At 41.3% G+C, this 16,070-nt stretch overlaps 1 protein-coding gene across 2 annotated transcripts in view; it reads right to left on the reverse strand.

Moving 5' to 3' along the window:
- Positions 1–386: 386 nt before the first annotated feature.
- The window catches only part of CYBB (cytochrome b-245 beta chain), a 41,624-nt gene continuing 25,940 nt past the window's right edge, over positions 387–16,070 (reverse strand). For both annotated transcript variants that reach the window (XM_075520545.1, XM_075520536.1), the window contains 10 exons: positions 14,309–14,393; positions 12,903–13,048; positions 11,891–12,081; positions 8,468–8,597; positions 7,545–7,637; positions 5,833–6,086; positions 5,382–5,544; positions 4,406–4,552; positions 3,238–3,362; positions 387–2,532 (listed from right to left, as the gene is read on the reverse strand). In XM_075520545.1, the coding sequence (XP_075376660.1) occupies positions 2,406–2,532; positions 3,238–3,362; positions 4,406–4,552; positions 5,382–5,544; positions 5,833–6,086; positions 7,545–7,637; positions 8,468–8,597; positions 11,891–12,081; positions 12,903–13,048; positions 14,309–14,339 (1,407 nt within the window). In that variant the 5' untranslated portion in view covers positions 14,340–14,393 and the 3' untranslated portion in view covers positions 387–2,405. The remainder of the gene's footprint in view (positions 2,533–3,237; positions 3,363–4,405; positions 4,553–5,381; positions 5,545–5,832; positions 6,087–7,544; positions 7,638–8,467; positions 8,598–11,890; positions 12,082–12,902; positions 13,049–14,308; positions 14,394–16,070) is intronic.

Here is a 16,070-nt window from a genome sequence, read left to right on the forward strand (position 1 = left end):
AAAGGTCTGTGTCTAAGGTGGCACATCAGTTAAACCACTGTTTTGAAGAACATCTATAGACCAGGCAAGCCTTTGGAGGAAGGGCTTTACTCAACTTTAACACCCAAGAAGGCAGCAGCATTGACTTAAAACAGTACCGCTGACATCTCTCTGTGCTTTGCAGAAGAGTAGGGAGGACTCAAGCTAGTTTGTTTCTTATGTTTGTATTTCAGTGCTATCTGTTTCACTCATGTATCCTAGATTTTAAAAAACCTTCATATTCAGACCATGACTGATAGTGCATGGCTCGCTAATTTAGCAGGATTTAATACAACAAACCTTTGAAAGAAACCGAGAAGCTCTCACCTGCTTGTTCTTTTATATGCTTTGGGAAGACAGTGGTTTAGTAATAAGCATAGAATTCCTTTTTCTGAGTTTGAGGTGACAAACAACCCCTGGTACAAGTGTGCAGCAGGTCAGGGAGTGTCATTACAACTGGCTGAGTAAGGAAAGATCCCTGGAGTTTTAAGAACAAACATGGCAATGTTCAGAAAATTAATGGGTGAATTAAAATACATGCCCTCCAAGACTCTTCACACGATGAATATGCTGTCTCCATTAGACCCCTTGCAATTCCTCTTTGCCCACTTTCTAACAGTACAGAAGTCTGATCATATTTCCATTAAAATCAAAGCCAAATATTTCTGTGCTCTCTGCACAGGATCTGAGCCTTATTACATTTCAGTAGCATTTTTTTATTCCACAGAAAAGGTTTCTTGAATTCTGCTTAAGCACTATTCTGATTTAATAAGTGTGTTTCAAACAGAATTATGTGGATTTAAATATGGCCCTTCTGAGGGAAAGAACTGAAAAATTCCCCACCAAGAGTTGATCTTTGCTAGCATTCGCCAAGCGTGGCTTCCTCCCCTTCAGATGTTGACATAACTCATTATGTCATTTAACAGTTCACAGAAACTGATATTAATAAATATGAACTGGTAAGCTGTCCTTCTGAAGTAGCACAGAGTGCTTGGATAACATTTAAAAACCATGTGAAGGGAGAACACATCCTGTCTGGCAAGTTGAGGTGTAAAATATGCCACATGCAACCAGATGGCTACACAAACTTGTCTGAAATTGCAGGAGGAGGCCACCACTTTCTTCTGTGATTACAAGAACCTGTCAGCAAGGTCTCGTGCTGTGTAGGAGCTCTCCCAGGGCTTGGCTGCGGAGTTTAAACGGCAGTAAGCAGGTGACTGGGCTGAACAGGAGACCCATGGTACTGTGGCTTTTTCAAGGCTTTTTGCACTTGTTTTTTCTTTTTTTTTTCTATGCTGCTGGTTTTAAGGCTTTTTTTTTTTTTTCTCTGATGCTGATATTGAAAGTTTCGGTTCCTTTTTTTTTTAAGAACCTGTTACCTGTAATGTGCATACAGAAGTACTGTGCTGTGTATGGCTGTCTGGTACACATCAGAAACTTTATTCATAGCTGTTCCTGATACTGCCCACATGATCCTTGCTTTCTCAAACCTGTTTCACCATCGAAGAGGAACAGCTGAACAATAGGGCCAAAAGCACTGTATGCATTTAAGAATGCTTCAGAAAATACCCATTAAATCATTTAGCAACAAGGTTTTTCAGCCTTGAAAATCAGAAATAGCAGCTGTGAAAACACAAAACCTCATCTTGTTTGGATCCCTGCACCGTAAATTTGAAGATGTGAAACTGAGAATGTTCGAAGCAGCTGAGCAATGGCTCACGTACTGGGTGCGGGACTTGGTTTGTCTCTGTTCTCGTCATCCCCCCGCAGCTGGGGTAGTGCTCAGAAGTCCAGGTGGTTCCTTTCCAGTTCTCCACTTGCCTTAAGAGGAACGGTTGCTTTTCAGCTGCCTGCACTATCTCTTGGACAAGACATTTATGCTTGTATTCAGAAGCCTGAAAGATGCTGGTGCACAGAGGAGATTTCCTCTTGTAAGGAACAGTCTTTCCCAGCCACCCTTCCCTAACCCCTCCTGGTTCCAGGGACTGGCTGTAGCCAGGAATAGCAAGCATTATGCTATAACGCTTTATTGTTTAATAGCATTAAGCTTTATCAGTGTGAATTGGCTCCCAAATGCATATGGCTGCCTAGACCCTTCAGCATCCATTACAAATAACAGGAGGATAAAGGCAGTTAATTGAGGGGAAATCCACTCACACAGGGAAAGAAAATAGATTTCTGCTAAATTGCCAGCACATGGATGGCAGTGCACACTTCCCTAAGGTCAGACTTGACTCTTTTAGTCTACCACAGCGCCAAAATAATTCCCAAGAAGCAAAGGGATTTGCGTTAGTGTAGCTGAGCTGGGCTGTCCTTCCCAGACTCCACATAGAAAAAGAGATCCAGTCTTTAGACTTTATACTGAATGACTCCCACGTCCTTGGGAGTTAGAAATTTTCCTTGTTAAAAATGAAGTGTACTCCTCGTGGGTCAGCTTCTGAGTTGCTGATGCTCTGCTTGTTGAGTGTGTCAGCTAGGCCCTCAGGTCCACACAGAAAAACACCTATTCGGGAGCTGTTAAGAAAATGAAAATACGGTCAGGAACTAGGTATGGAGCTTCTGGATGTTCTTCATGTAAATCAATCTTATGTTATGTAGGTGCAAGGTTTTTTTTCTCAGTTACAGGAACTAAAGTAGAACTGGATGTCTACCCCTTAAAACTTATAATCCCTTAAAACTTGCAAGGCACTTATGCTCCTTCTAAAACAAATGGTGGCCTAAATCTCAGCTCAGCAGAAGTCAGTGAATACAGGTTTATTGACCTCAGTGGAATCAAGGAAGTAGAGCTTCAAAGACCTTACGGCACAAATTCTTGAAAGGAACTGTTCTGTTTTTTTCCTACTATTTTTGGGTGCTCAGCTAAAGGTCATCCATATTCGGGTTTTGTTTTTTGAGGTAGAAAGTATTTTTGGAGGTATTTAGACGTCACCTAATATTCCTATCTATTTCAGCTGGAATGATGGGGTATGTTTTTTCTAAAACTTCCGCTAGTAATTAGACACTCCATGAAGTACCTCACCAAAAAGGGATGACTTTTTTTAAAATTGTAGGTTAAAACAATTTGGTCAAGACCATAGATCATGTCCATGGCTGAAACAAGAACAGAAAATACTGGAGATTATTAGGAAAAAAAATGTTCCTCAAACTTTATCAGCCAAAGGAACAAGATTGTGCTATTATGGCATTTAGACAGAGGAAGTCCAATTTGTACAGGTTTACCCAGGATGCTTCCCCGCAATAGTTTTGAACTCGTTTTCCCAGTTAGGTCTTCCATACAAGGTTTTCTGTTTAAGGCCTGTAATCACATCTTTCTCTTCTTCATGATGCATTACAAAATGAGTGGCCTGTGGGAAATGAAACACAAAGGACAGCATAAAGACAGAGTTAGATACGGCAGCATTATGTCCTGTTAAAAATAATAATAATAATGTCAATACACACTGAATTATTTCCAAACCGAGAATGTGTTTAGTCTGGTTTAGTCTAAGAACTGTAAAGTAAAGCTGTAAATTAAAACAAAACTTTCCCTTCAGGTACAATAATACAACTCCCTTGACCTTAATGAAGTCCTGCTAGTTTGATCTCTGGAACGTTTGAGCCATATGAGGAGGTCTTGTCCACCCTCCCTGTGTAACTTTCACCTAGAGCAGCTAAGCTAAGTAGAGCCAGGAAGAGGAGAAGATGTGGTTAAGGGCATAAGTTCAGGCCTTGCGGAGTTCTGCAGCACTTTTATGTGCCAAGAAAGTTACAGGTAACTTTCTTCCCAAGCAAGAATTCTGTGACTTTTCTTCTTTCCTTCCTGTTTTTCCATTGCCTGTGTGATAACTTCCTACCTTACTCCTCCCCCTCCCTGTCCATCTAGCTGAGCTACAGCACTTCAGGCACATGGTGCATTTTGCAATGGTGAGATATAAGTAAAATAAAACATCACTAAAAGTAACAGAATGAGAACCTTTCCTGACTCAATCATACGTTACCAAGTGGCTCATGGAAGAGCTGCTCCTTTGTATCCCTACAGTGACCTACATGCGTGGGATCAGATAGAGAACTCATGAGAGTCCTGAAACAAATACGCTGCCATCGCTCAAACCTCGTGGATTAGCTTCTCCCAAATGCTGTCAGATACATGCGTGGTCAGCTGAGGTTGGTGCTGTGAGGAAAGACTGCTTCCCAGAGTGCACAGCCAGAGTAAACCAGAAATGAAGTCAGAGTGCACATTAGCAGCTGATCCCATGTAACTTCTGATGGCTAATACCTGTCTGCATTTAAAACCTCTGAGAGCCAGACGGAGGCCCAGGATAAACACCATTTGAACATTTATCAAAACATAACACACTAACGTCAACCTCAGTACATATGGAAGTGATATTTTCCATTGTGTTGTTACCTGAGATTCATCCCAGCCTGTAAGGTAGATGTTATAGCTGAGAAAATCTGCATTATTCCTCTCCTGCGATTGAGCCTCCAGAGATTGCAAGAGGTCAGCAAACCATTCAAAGGCATGAGTGTCCCTGCAAAGCCAGTAAAAATAGATCTGGAAAAGACAAGAGCGAGCCATCAGGGGACATAGGCACTTATGGTTTCTGGTTTTACATCTGCTGACAGAATGAGGATTGTAGAGTTCTTGCAGAAATTGCCCTGACCACTTCAGTAGAGGGGTAGGCTGGTATCGAAGCTATTCAGGCTGGCAGGGTTGTGAAGCAGAATGAGTGACTGCAAGAACAAGGAAACATCTTTCTATTTCTCTTCCACCAGCAGGTTACATTTTTAGTTCATGATGTTTCCCCACTTACATCCTTGTAAAACAGTTTGTTAGGACATAAAATAATGATTTAGAGGTAGACTATCTCCATGTCTGCTGGTGGGCAAGGTAAATTAAAGCAGGTAGCAAAACCAGTTCTGTTCTCTGAATATGATCATAACTTCAGACTGTCACCCCGCATCTCTGCACAGGGAGTTTCCAGGGGCAGGAGGCGAGAGGAGGATGGTAGCAGTGCTCTTCCACTGACATAAAGTTGCTCTCTCTGTGCTTAGGGAAGGAATGCAATATTCGCACGGGCTGTATTAGTGCCTTGGACTTTGTGTTTCTCACGCAGATTGAACAGCGTCTCCACTGCAGGTGGAAATCCCCAGGGCCACAGTCAGGATTTGCATGTGTGATTTTGCTTGTAGACTATTTCTCCTTTCATTAGGTTTTTGCTTTTGACCCTCCCGCTTCCCTGCCTGCTAGTCTTGTGAGGTAGCTGGACTCTTCTCTTAGGACTCACGCATGTCTGGAGCCAGACCACCTTTGCTGGGCCTGTTTTGATTTGGGCTGTTGGCCCTTGAGCAATTACATGGGTTCTGGGAAAGAGGACACGCACCTTTTTGAGTTTTAAGTTGGTTGCATCGTGGCAGTATTTATACCAGACAGACTTGAGTACAGATGCAAAGGGGGTGACCCCTATTCCAGCTCCAACAAGCATAACAGTTTCATAACTGAATACATCCTCACTTGCTGTTCCAAAGGGGCCGTCCACAGCTATCCTGAAATTGAAAGTCCACTTAATAAATCAACAGTGAATATTTATTAGCACAATTTAAAAGAACCATAAAAAGGTAAGCTATTTGTCTGCTACAATGCACATTTGGCTTGAATACTAGTCAGCAAAAGAGGTGGGGTTGAGAGGAGGAAACTGGAAAGAGCCATCTAAGGCCCACATCTACGATGGAAGTAGTTAAGGGTTGTATCACAGGTGCCACCAAACTGGTTGAGCAAAATTTAAACTGTCATAGGTTTTGATTGACTTTACCGTGGAGACTCTTTGTACATACTTGGGCAACTTCCATGCCTCCTGGAATTCTTGCTTATCACATCCGCAGGCATTGAACAAGCCCTCTGTCCAGTCCCCTACGATACGGACGTGAATGCTGAAGTAATCCTCTTCTGGAGCAGAGGTTAATGTAAATGGATGCCATTCCAGTTTAGACACTGCTGGACATTTGACAAAAATGTATTGCCCAACTTCCATCTTGAAGCCCTTCTTCATCATCTGGAGCTCAATTGTCTTGAAGGGATGAATGACCACCTACAGTGAGAGGGACAAGGGGGAAAAAGGGAAAAGAAAAAGTCTGTCTTCACTGTTGACTGGATGTATCTGCATCCTTCATCACTAACATCGTCCTCTGCTATGTGAGCAAGGAAAGCAGCTTAAACTTTGTTCCCAGCAGAACTGGGAGTGAGGAACAGCACCTGACAGCCAGATGTAAGACTGCAGAAGATGCTGAATTTTTGGTTGAAGTATTTTTTCACATCATGCTTGCAGTTACTCCAAAAGGGACAAGTCAGACTGGCACATCTTGTAACACATCACCAGATCTATGTATGCACATTGTTAATTCCAGATGCACCTTACACAGTGGCACAGAGCACAGTGTTAATGAATTTGACTGTATATATAGGGGCAAAACCATAGGGCTATCATACAGATAGGGAATTGAATAGATAGTACTACTGGAAACTGATTTTTTTGTGTTATAGCTGGGTGGGACCTATAATATGGGCATTTGCATTCTGCCTATCTTTAGCCAAGAATAAATAGAAGCAATATTCTAGAAGCAAGTCTAGTATTTTTGTCACTGTGATTTTTTAATCCTGAAGTTGTCTGCCGAGGTTATTTTCAATTTTCAGAAAAGGTTTGCAAGAGGGAGAATCAAGTCCTCTAGCTATTAATGTAGGTATTAATAATAGTGTTTAGAATTGTGGAAGAAATTTTCTGCCAACAGGGAACTAAGCAGATGCCATAGACATATGGTGTAGAAATGGCTCGGAGATATTTTGGTAAAATTACCAAAAAGCACACTAGTATATAGGAGCCTTCCAACGTGTCAGCATCGTGCCAGGGCACAGCAGACATCTAATGTCATCCCCCAAATCCTGCTACGACTTGAACAGGGTATGTCCACAAGATGCAGCACAGTGCCATGTGAGGAAATTGCACTGGGAAAGGCCAGGGTAGTTTTTATCCTTTTGAGCTTAGTGCCATACTAATTTGGCTGTCAGACGTTCAGAACCAGCATTAATATCTCTGCAACACACCATGGGGAATGGAAGCTCAACATTAGCTTTGGCTGCACAAAACAGGCACCCCCTAACTCCCTTTTCAGGTGCCATTTGTTCTGCTGAAAAATCAGAATTCCTAAATATCTGGGTAGTTTTGAAAACAATGATTTGGTATCTTAAATACTCTTAAGGCTGTGGAATTTCTACATTGTGGAATTTTTCACTAAATACAAAGAAAATTAATTTCTCTTTCCTAAGATTCAGTCCTGTGCCTTAACTAACTTCCTCCTCTTGCCCTCTTTTAGAGACGGGCTACTATAGATGTTAGAGGTTGGCGTTATTTTTGCATGATAGCAGCCAGAACATTCCTGAGAGGCCTTTCACTGATAACTTTGTCCGTCACGTAGGAGCTACTGGCTTTGCTGCACCATTTGGAAAAATTGGTAATGTTTTGCCCGGTGTTACGCGTAGCATCAACACATACCTTTGTGATAACAACCTTCTGCTGTGACCTCCAAAACCGCACCAGCCTCTCACACAGGTACAAAAACATGGGACCTACTACCCACTTCCATGTCTGTAAGCAGAATAAAATAAGAAGTCAGCTGATGAAGATGGCAACTTAGATTAAATCGAGTCCTGGAAATACTGTAAGCAGAGGTGAAATTCAAGTAATATAGGTTCTTTATCAACCAGAGTAGGGAACCCTTAAGAGATATGACACCTTCAAAATTATTTCTGGTAAATAGAGAGGGAATTTATTCCTCTGTTACGAGTTGCAGCTGGCTTTTTAGTTGCTACTAGAGTTACAAGCAAGTTACTTTCCTACGAGTGATTTTGTCTCTGTCTAAAAATTAAGGTAACTAAGTGAAATGTGGACTAAAGCTCTGAATGTATTATTGACTCAGGACTGTATTACTGTAGGAAAAGATGTGGTTTCTGTTAACAGATCAGTCTGAAGTGTGAACAACCAACCAGCCTGGTTAGTCAATAAAAGCTGAAGTTTCAATGTCACCTTTCCAGAGGCATTAATTTTCTGTTAATGATCATTAGTCCATTAATAATGTGAAACTATTTATTATGTGGATTGTAGAACTTTCTAGAAATCCCCGCAAGCCACAAAATACATTGCGGGTAAACAGTTCTCAGATACGATTTGCTCGTTTGCTTTGCCTGTTAATTGTGCTCATTTTACGGCACGTGGAAATGGGTTGTCTCTGTAGTCCATTCCTGCTTATAGTCCACTGTGTCGAAATCTATCATCTGTGTAAAGAAAGCTACCACTGAAGAGTGCTGGGGGTTACGTAGCTGCTTTTCTACAGCAAGTGCATATGTTATTTAACAAAAAGAGTAAACTGTAAACATTTTAAATTGGATTTGCACTCACACTCAGACAACTGTTCTTACCATAGGAGGATTCCCTGCAAACTGGGGGATTGGGCAAGCCCCCTTCTGTCCCCAGTGAGTGAAGTTCTTGTAGCAAATCTCTGGATTATGTTCAGCCAGACTCTCAGCTGTCTGCCCCCGTACAATACGCCTGGAAAAAAATAAAAATCATTAAGGCGATGAAATGAAAATGAAGGTATCTGTCCCTTATTGTTATTCTGTGTATGTACTACGCAGTTTTTGTGGAGTTGTGGACTTCTGCAGTGCTACAGCTTTGATACAGCTTTACTGCTCTAATAAACCCGCAAAATTGCTACTAAAATGATAAGAATGAGGAGGAAAGTTTGTAGGGAAAAATACTGACTACAAGATCAGGTGAGGAACCGAGAGGTGTGTCCATTACCATCTCCAGGAGGTGGCCACAATAGGAAAACTTCATTCTTTTCGGAGTTATCCTACCTTTTTCTTCAATAAAAACAAGACCTGGAGAGGGCAAGGTAATCGATTTCCTAGTGACCACTACAGAAATTATTTCTGTTGTTTATCTTAGAAATTTGGAGAGCCCTTTCCAACATAACATTCTTCCTTTGACCCTTCCTCTCCCTTTAAAGCTGTGGAGTAGCTGTTCAGTTGGTGTGAATGAGGACAGATGCTTCTGACGCAAAGCAGCTATGCCAGCTAGACCAGCTTATGGCAGTTGATGATCTGGCCTCTATATTCTTACTTGGTTAGGGTTTGTTGTTGTTTGTTTTATTATAGAGAAGCCTGACTGCTCCGATTCGGCTGTATTTCCAGTGGCAGAGCTAGTGCTGAAAGACAGTTTCAGTTTTGAGGGGGGAAAATATATTCTGATCTTGTTAATTATTTCCTGCCTCTGACTGGAGTTCTGCCAACCACAGGGGTATGTGAGAGTCCCCAGAATGATGGTAATTAGTAGGGTGAGGGTCATAGTAGAGAAAGGTAGATTAAGATCTGCTGATTTTCCCTAGAAACAGTCTGATTCTGATCAGGCTGTTCAGTTTTATGCCAATATGATTCTGTTGATATCTTCTTCCCGTGACTTCTCTTTCTGCTTTTCTAGCTCAGTTTCCGTGAACTAGACTATGTTTCTGTTTTTTCAAAAAAACGTGGTATCTAAGTCATATGTATGCGTAGCGTTGTGAAAGATTTATCAGAGGATTATTAGAAAACCTGTGCACAGTCTTGAAAGTTAAAAGATTGCACTGCTCATAAATATTACTAATGAACATCTTCCTCATTAAAGGTTTGATTAACATCCTGCCTGAAAAATAAAGGGAAGGAATGACAGTGTCCCAGAAGCATCACGAGTTGCAGTTTGCAGGAACATCACCAGTTGCAGTTTACTTCCCCACTAGTGACAAGGGGCTCAGCTGAGCCGCCCTCTGGGATGAGTTACGGGAACAGGAGGAGCCTGTTTCCTGCCACTCCTCACCCCATTGCTCAAGGGAAAGTGGGCCTGAGGGGTTTTGCCTTGCGCCTTGCTCCACTCAAGGTTTGACAATGCCAGTACCCTGCACAAGAGAAAGAAAAGACTTCTTTTCCCTTATTACACAGTGTAGATGCTCCTCCAGTACTGTAATTAAGCTTTCAGTAGCGTAGCCTTCTCATTACTTCTTTTTCAGCTGAAAGTTTTGCTTTAGTTTCCAAGGCAGGGTGATCTGAATCTCTCTACTCTCTCCTCTTTACATCTACTATGACGGGAAGTTGCGGACATTTGTCTGTGCCACATAGCTCATGCACAAAGTACATGAGTGCTACAAAAGTGCTGTAACAGCTTGTAACGGACAAGAATCTGCCCCTTCGATTCTATTAATTATCTTTGGTTCAGTTTTCTGTATATACATATATGTATGTATATATATGTACGTATGACACACAGCCTTCTGTCTCCTGAGATAAACTGACATCTATGCCTCTCTCTAACATGTTATTTTGAGACTGCCAGATCATACCTATTCCATAACATCCATCTTTGTACACCTAAGATGCCTTCCTTGAGTGTACAAACCCCGTCCAATATTTTTTAGGGTATTAGTATTTTCTCTAAACTTAAAATGTCATTCTTGCCTTTAAGGCCAATAACTCAGAGGCCACTGAGTTCACAGCCAGAAAGCATCCTTCCCTCTACAGATAATAATATTCCTGTGTTTATCTCCTTCCAAAGGATAGCTGAACTTCTCTGACAACCGTGTTCAACCCCAGTGCTGCCCAAACTCTTGTCTTTTCAGTACAGAGCACTCAATATGGTGGAAGTATACTGAACATCCAAGTAAATAAAAAGGCAACTTTTATGAAATATATGCTCCTCTTTTATGAAATATATGACCTCTCGAAAGAGCAATGCTTGCTTTCTGATAGCACTGTGTAATAACTACTGGCAAGTTTGGACATTTTGTCAGTAACTATACCGTATTTGCTGCAGGAAACATGAACCACTTGTTCTTTTCCTTCAACAGGTTTTGCTCAAACCTTGTTTTGGAAGTTGGAATGGACAAATATGCTGGTGGTGATTCTCATCTGCCTTCTATTTTTGTTCTTCCTGTTGTACTCTCATTTCTGTCTTTTTTCTGGCACTACTGGACTGAGAGGAAGTGTTTTTGAATAGTCATTTGTGCTGGGCATTTTTAAAGCACACTTTCTGGTGGACCTAGAATTTCCTTTAAAATGGACAATATAGTATAATTATGAACTGTGAAATGTGGCTTGGATACTTTAGCCTTTTCTTTCCTTTATAAATCAGTTCTGTGGTTTTATAAAATGGAACTAAAGTTCATTTTTCTAAGTGGTGCTAAAATTGTGTTTGAGTAGTGCTAAAATTGTTTCATTAGGCTTTTCAGCTATTTCAGAAGAAGGTATGGAATGAGCCAGCAATGGAAAAAGATATTTGACATTTGGAAGTTACAAAAACTTACAGTTGCCTATATTTGAGCAGCAACAGCTAAAAATCTATTCTGAAATGCTGCTGATATTAAAAGTTCATCCGAGTCTGAAAGCTAAATCTGTGCTATTGTAGTTTTCATTTACCCAACGAAATCTTAGACTCCGTATCATTTTTATGCTGAGGTCTCCTTACATGCATGTGTGTAATGCAATTCCTTTTAGGAGAGAAAGATAAATTAACAATTAGAAACAGGAACCTTGGTATTCCTTCCAAGATGGTATTTTCACACTAAAATACCAGATGAAGTTGAGTATCAGTGATCTTAAATATACCAGAGTCTCATAAAGCCTCATGCATGTGAATAGCTTGTTGAGAGCTAATATCAGTGAGAGCCTCTTGGCTCTCAGAGCCTGTATTGGCCCATCACTACCATCAAAAATAACTGCTGCTTAGTGACTTAAGTCCCTATACTTATGTATGTAGTGGGCTTTACATTAAGACACGGTAGTTATCAGTATTGTGTGATAAGTGTCAATACTCACCCAGCACCATGGATGACAAGGCCAATAAAGAAGATGACAAAGAGATGGTGGGTGTACCAAAATACTTCGAAATACGACCTTCGGATGGTTTTGGTGGATGACGTGATGATTAGTATGAGGGCCAGCGTGATGATAACACCAGTGAGACCAGCCAAGTACGTGAAAGCCACATATAGGCCCCCCACAGGATTCTGTGAAATAATTGCACACATTGGTCTAAGGAAGGGGTTGCATCAAAGCAGAGCCAGCGGAACCATCAGTCTGTCTCACTCGCCAAATCCTTTACCTTGCTGTAAGTCTTTAAGTCATCCTCTGTGAATTTGTATGCCAACAATGCCTTAAATCCCACTCAATTTTTGTTGCACTGCAGATTTACCTTTACTAAAGTAAATGGAAGTAGAGAGAAAGGGTTTTCCACCGATTCACGCACCGAACATTGTTTCTTACTCTGCCACTGCTCAGCAGTACGGGCTTGGGGAGGTGAACACATTTGCCCAGCTCTGTTGTTAAGAGCTGGAGTCCTACCTCCATATTTAGGGAGCTAAATGAAAGCTCTCCTTTTCAGTGGCGTTGTGCAGCTGTGTCTCGTAACTCATACAGAGATTGGACGCTTGGTGCTTCTGAGGAATGGGGAAGTTCCTTATTTTGGGGTTTTTTGAACCAGAGCTTAAGCAGCCCAAGTTCAAAACTTTTGCCTTGATTTCTGTGTACGTTTCTGTGTGCCATGTCTACCTTAGTTGGAAGACTGCTTTACAGGGTATTTGTTTTTACATAATGTTTTAAAACTACTTTGAAATCCTCAGGTGAAAAAGTTTAGAGTACTACCAAAATTCAGCAGCAATATTACTGACAAATACAGAAGAATGAATTATACTCTTCAAGAAGAAGGTTTTGCTGCAAGATGGCCCACACCCAGATTGCGCACACCAGAAAGAGGCACTCTGCTCAAATAGTCTTATATGATCATCTAAACAAATGTAATAATGGCTCTTCACAGCCTGATGTCACTTACCCCAATAGTTTTTCTAAAAAAGTTGATATAGCTTTCATTTGGCTTATCACCAAGGCTAGAAAGCACAGCTGCCAGAGTTCCTTTCTCTTCAACACGAGCTTGCACACTCCACTCTACGTTGAATAAGTGTGCGATGGTGTGAATTGCTAGGAGTGACAGGAAAGAAATCATCAGGGTTAAGCACAAGACAAGTACTCGGTGGTTTTGGGTAACATTTGAAGCTTTGTAACATTTGTCAACTGCAGCTTAAGGCCTTTGCCGCTCTCACCCTCTTCATCACAATTTCAGATCAGTGAGGTGTTTTACTGTTAAAGCTTTACCATCTGAAGTTTACCTCTTTTTGGGTGGGGGAAGGAAAGAAGTAAAGGGAAGTTTCCAGCACGTCTTGGTTCAACAAAGGCTTTCAACAATTCAAGTAGTAGTACCCTAATACATGGGAAGCTGAAGCATGGGATGGCTTAAGTTATTTGTCAGGATCGTCCAGGATTTTTGTAGAAGAGCCAAGAAGTGAATCTGGATCTCTTTGGTGTCACATTTGCTAGTGCTGCTTTGTTCTGCTGTATTGCTAATAATCACTAATAATGTTCTTGCTGAGCTGGATGTGTCCATAAACCTCGTACAGCTGAGGTGTTGCACACTGCTTCCACTACACATTATTGCAGGGGTAAGCCGTACAACACTTCTCAAAATTTTTCCCCTTTTGTATCACCAGATACTTATTCACCTTCAAAACAGGGCCTGGTGGGTACAGATCTAACACCCCCAAACAATCCGTCTCTGCTGCAGACCTCCTCTGCGGTCCTATGTTAGCTGCATCGCTCTGCTCCTTTTCTAGGAAGTGGTGGTGAGATTTCAGCCACAGCTCAGAAAGGGAACCTGCTCGGCTCAAGTAATCTGCTGATACGAAGACCGTTCTAGGATATATGATTTGTAAGGTACTTGCACTGACAAGTGAAAAATTTAATGAAAAAAAAATGATAGAAAACCCTTAGTTTAGGGAAATGAGAGATAAAGTATGAAAACATTTCCGTGGCCTGTCCAAGCCTTTTATACCCTTTTCTTTCGTAGTTTCTATTATTTCTTTCAGATGTGCCAGCTAAGAAATAAGTCTAAACAAGAATTAAAGCCAGAGTACCTGGTGCTCAGGGCATTGCTAAACACCTTTTATTAACCAGTGTCATAAATGGTGCTGACAGTTCAAGAGAAAAGTATTCTTTCTTATTTATCTTTTGCTCTCTGCCAGTTGCAAAATAATATTTGGAAACTGATTTAAGGCTTGGCACAGGCTGACTCCTTTAGGTTAATGAAATCAGGTCTCTGCCATATCCTTAAGAACTTGAATCCCACCTGGATTCTGTGTAAAATGCCCGAGAAAGCAATAAACAAAGAAACTTTTGAGTACCAACCAGTATGAAGGGCGATCATCCATGCCACCATTTTGTGAAAGGTGAGGTTCCTGTCCAGCTGTCGTCTGATACGGGTAGAGCAGCACTTCGGGTGTGAAGAAAAAAAGTATTTGAAGACTATTTGTGTTGTCTATGCATACTTATTTAAATGCAGGGACAAGAACAGAGGCCCTGAGCACAACAGTTGGTGGCATTGCTAGTAAAAATCTAGAATTCCTAAATATAGACAAAAGTATTGCCCCCCATACTTCAGAATACAGGAATAACAGATTATGTTTTAACATGTCCCAGTGAAACAAAATATTTGATAATGAGAAAAAACTTAACATCCAGTATGACAAAAGTATATATCTTATCTGTGTTAAATTACACATTATATGCAGAAGGAGGGATCACAGTCTGCCGTGGCAGGGTGACTGCTTTGGTAGACCCTCAAGTTGCCACCTTGCATCAGGATCCGGTTGTGGTTCACACTGTAGAAATGGACTGTAAATTTGGGGTATAACTGTCTCAGGGACCTCCCACCCCAAATGTGCTAGTCACTTATAGTCAGTAATATGAAGTGATTCCTTCCCCAAAATACTGGGTGTACTTGCCGGGCATTCACTTACAACTTGTGGCTGGAGTTACCCAAAGAGAAATAGAAAGAAAACATCTCTGCTGATACAAACTGAAGAAGTTGGTTCTTAAGAAAAACAGAATGATATTTTCATTAAGAATGATGGCAGGTTCCCAACAGGCCCCATCTAAATTGCGCTGTAGTCAGTGGGTGTTTTCCCATAACTTGAACTTCCTACAGAGCTAGCATTTGCTGTCTCCACACAGTAGAAAGCACGATTATCCTGTATTGTATCTTTATATTGCTTTTGCTGACTGGCAAAGGGAAGAAAACACTATGCAAACTAACACAAACCTTTCCCCACCAGAACCCTGTGGATGTTTCACACAACAAATTAAGAGAGACCAAAATATTCTCCCAAGTGTTTGCTGGACATTAGCTTTGTAGATGGCAGGGTAAGGTAACGTATCTTTCCAGCTAATAGGGTGGAGCTGATCATCCCAGCCACCCAGGAGTGCAACAGAAGAAGGGATGATGAAACACCAGAACAACTTCATTTCTGATTTGTTCTTTACTTAGTGGAGGTATACCAGCAGTGGCCTTACTCTTCCATACCAGTCCATTTCTACATAGCCCGTGAGTGTGAACTGTACAGATAAATAGATGAGCAGGAAACAGTTCTCTCCTTTGGTTATTCTCCAGCTGTGACATTGATTAAAGGGCAAACTCTAACACTCTGGGGCTATTGCAGTGACTTCAGTAGACTGTAACAACAGCCAGGAGACATTTGGCCATCTCTGTATCATGTATCTTGAGACAGAATTAAAAAGATTGTAGAATAAACTGTAGCATAGTGAGGAAGTGCCAACTCTGCTTGACTGCCTTGCAAAAACCACTTGATCTTTCTGTTTAAGAAGCAGAGGGCCAAGCGATGGCAAAATGCTGTAGCTAGGTTCAGTAGTGGCTCATTAACAACAGTGATGAATACAGCAATAAAGGGCAGGCAAAGAAAACACAGCTGTTCTTTCAGTTAATAACAAATAACTTATGTAGCGTATGATTTCTGGGTAGCAGGATGTAAAGGGCAAGAGTTTCCAGCACATTCCGATTGAACAGTGGGTTTGAACAATTCTCCCCTCTCCTTAATCCCAATGACATTGCTCTTGGAAAGGTCACTGCCCTTTCAATAAGTTGTCTGACATG

The sequence above is a fragment of the Mycteria americana genome, chromosome 1 (assembly GCF_035582795.1).
Source record: "Mycteria americana isolate JAX WOST 10 ecotype Jacksonville Zoo and Gardens chromosome 1, USCA_MyAme_1.0, whole genome shotgun sequence".
Lineage (NCBI taxonomy): Eukaryota > Metazoa > Chordata > Aves > Ciconiiformes > Ciconiidae > Mycteria > Mycteria americana.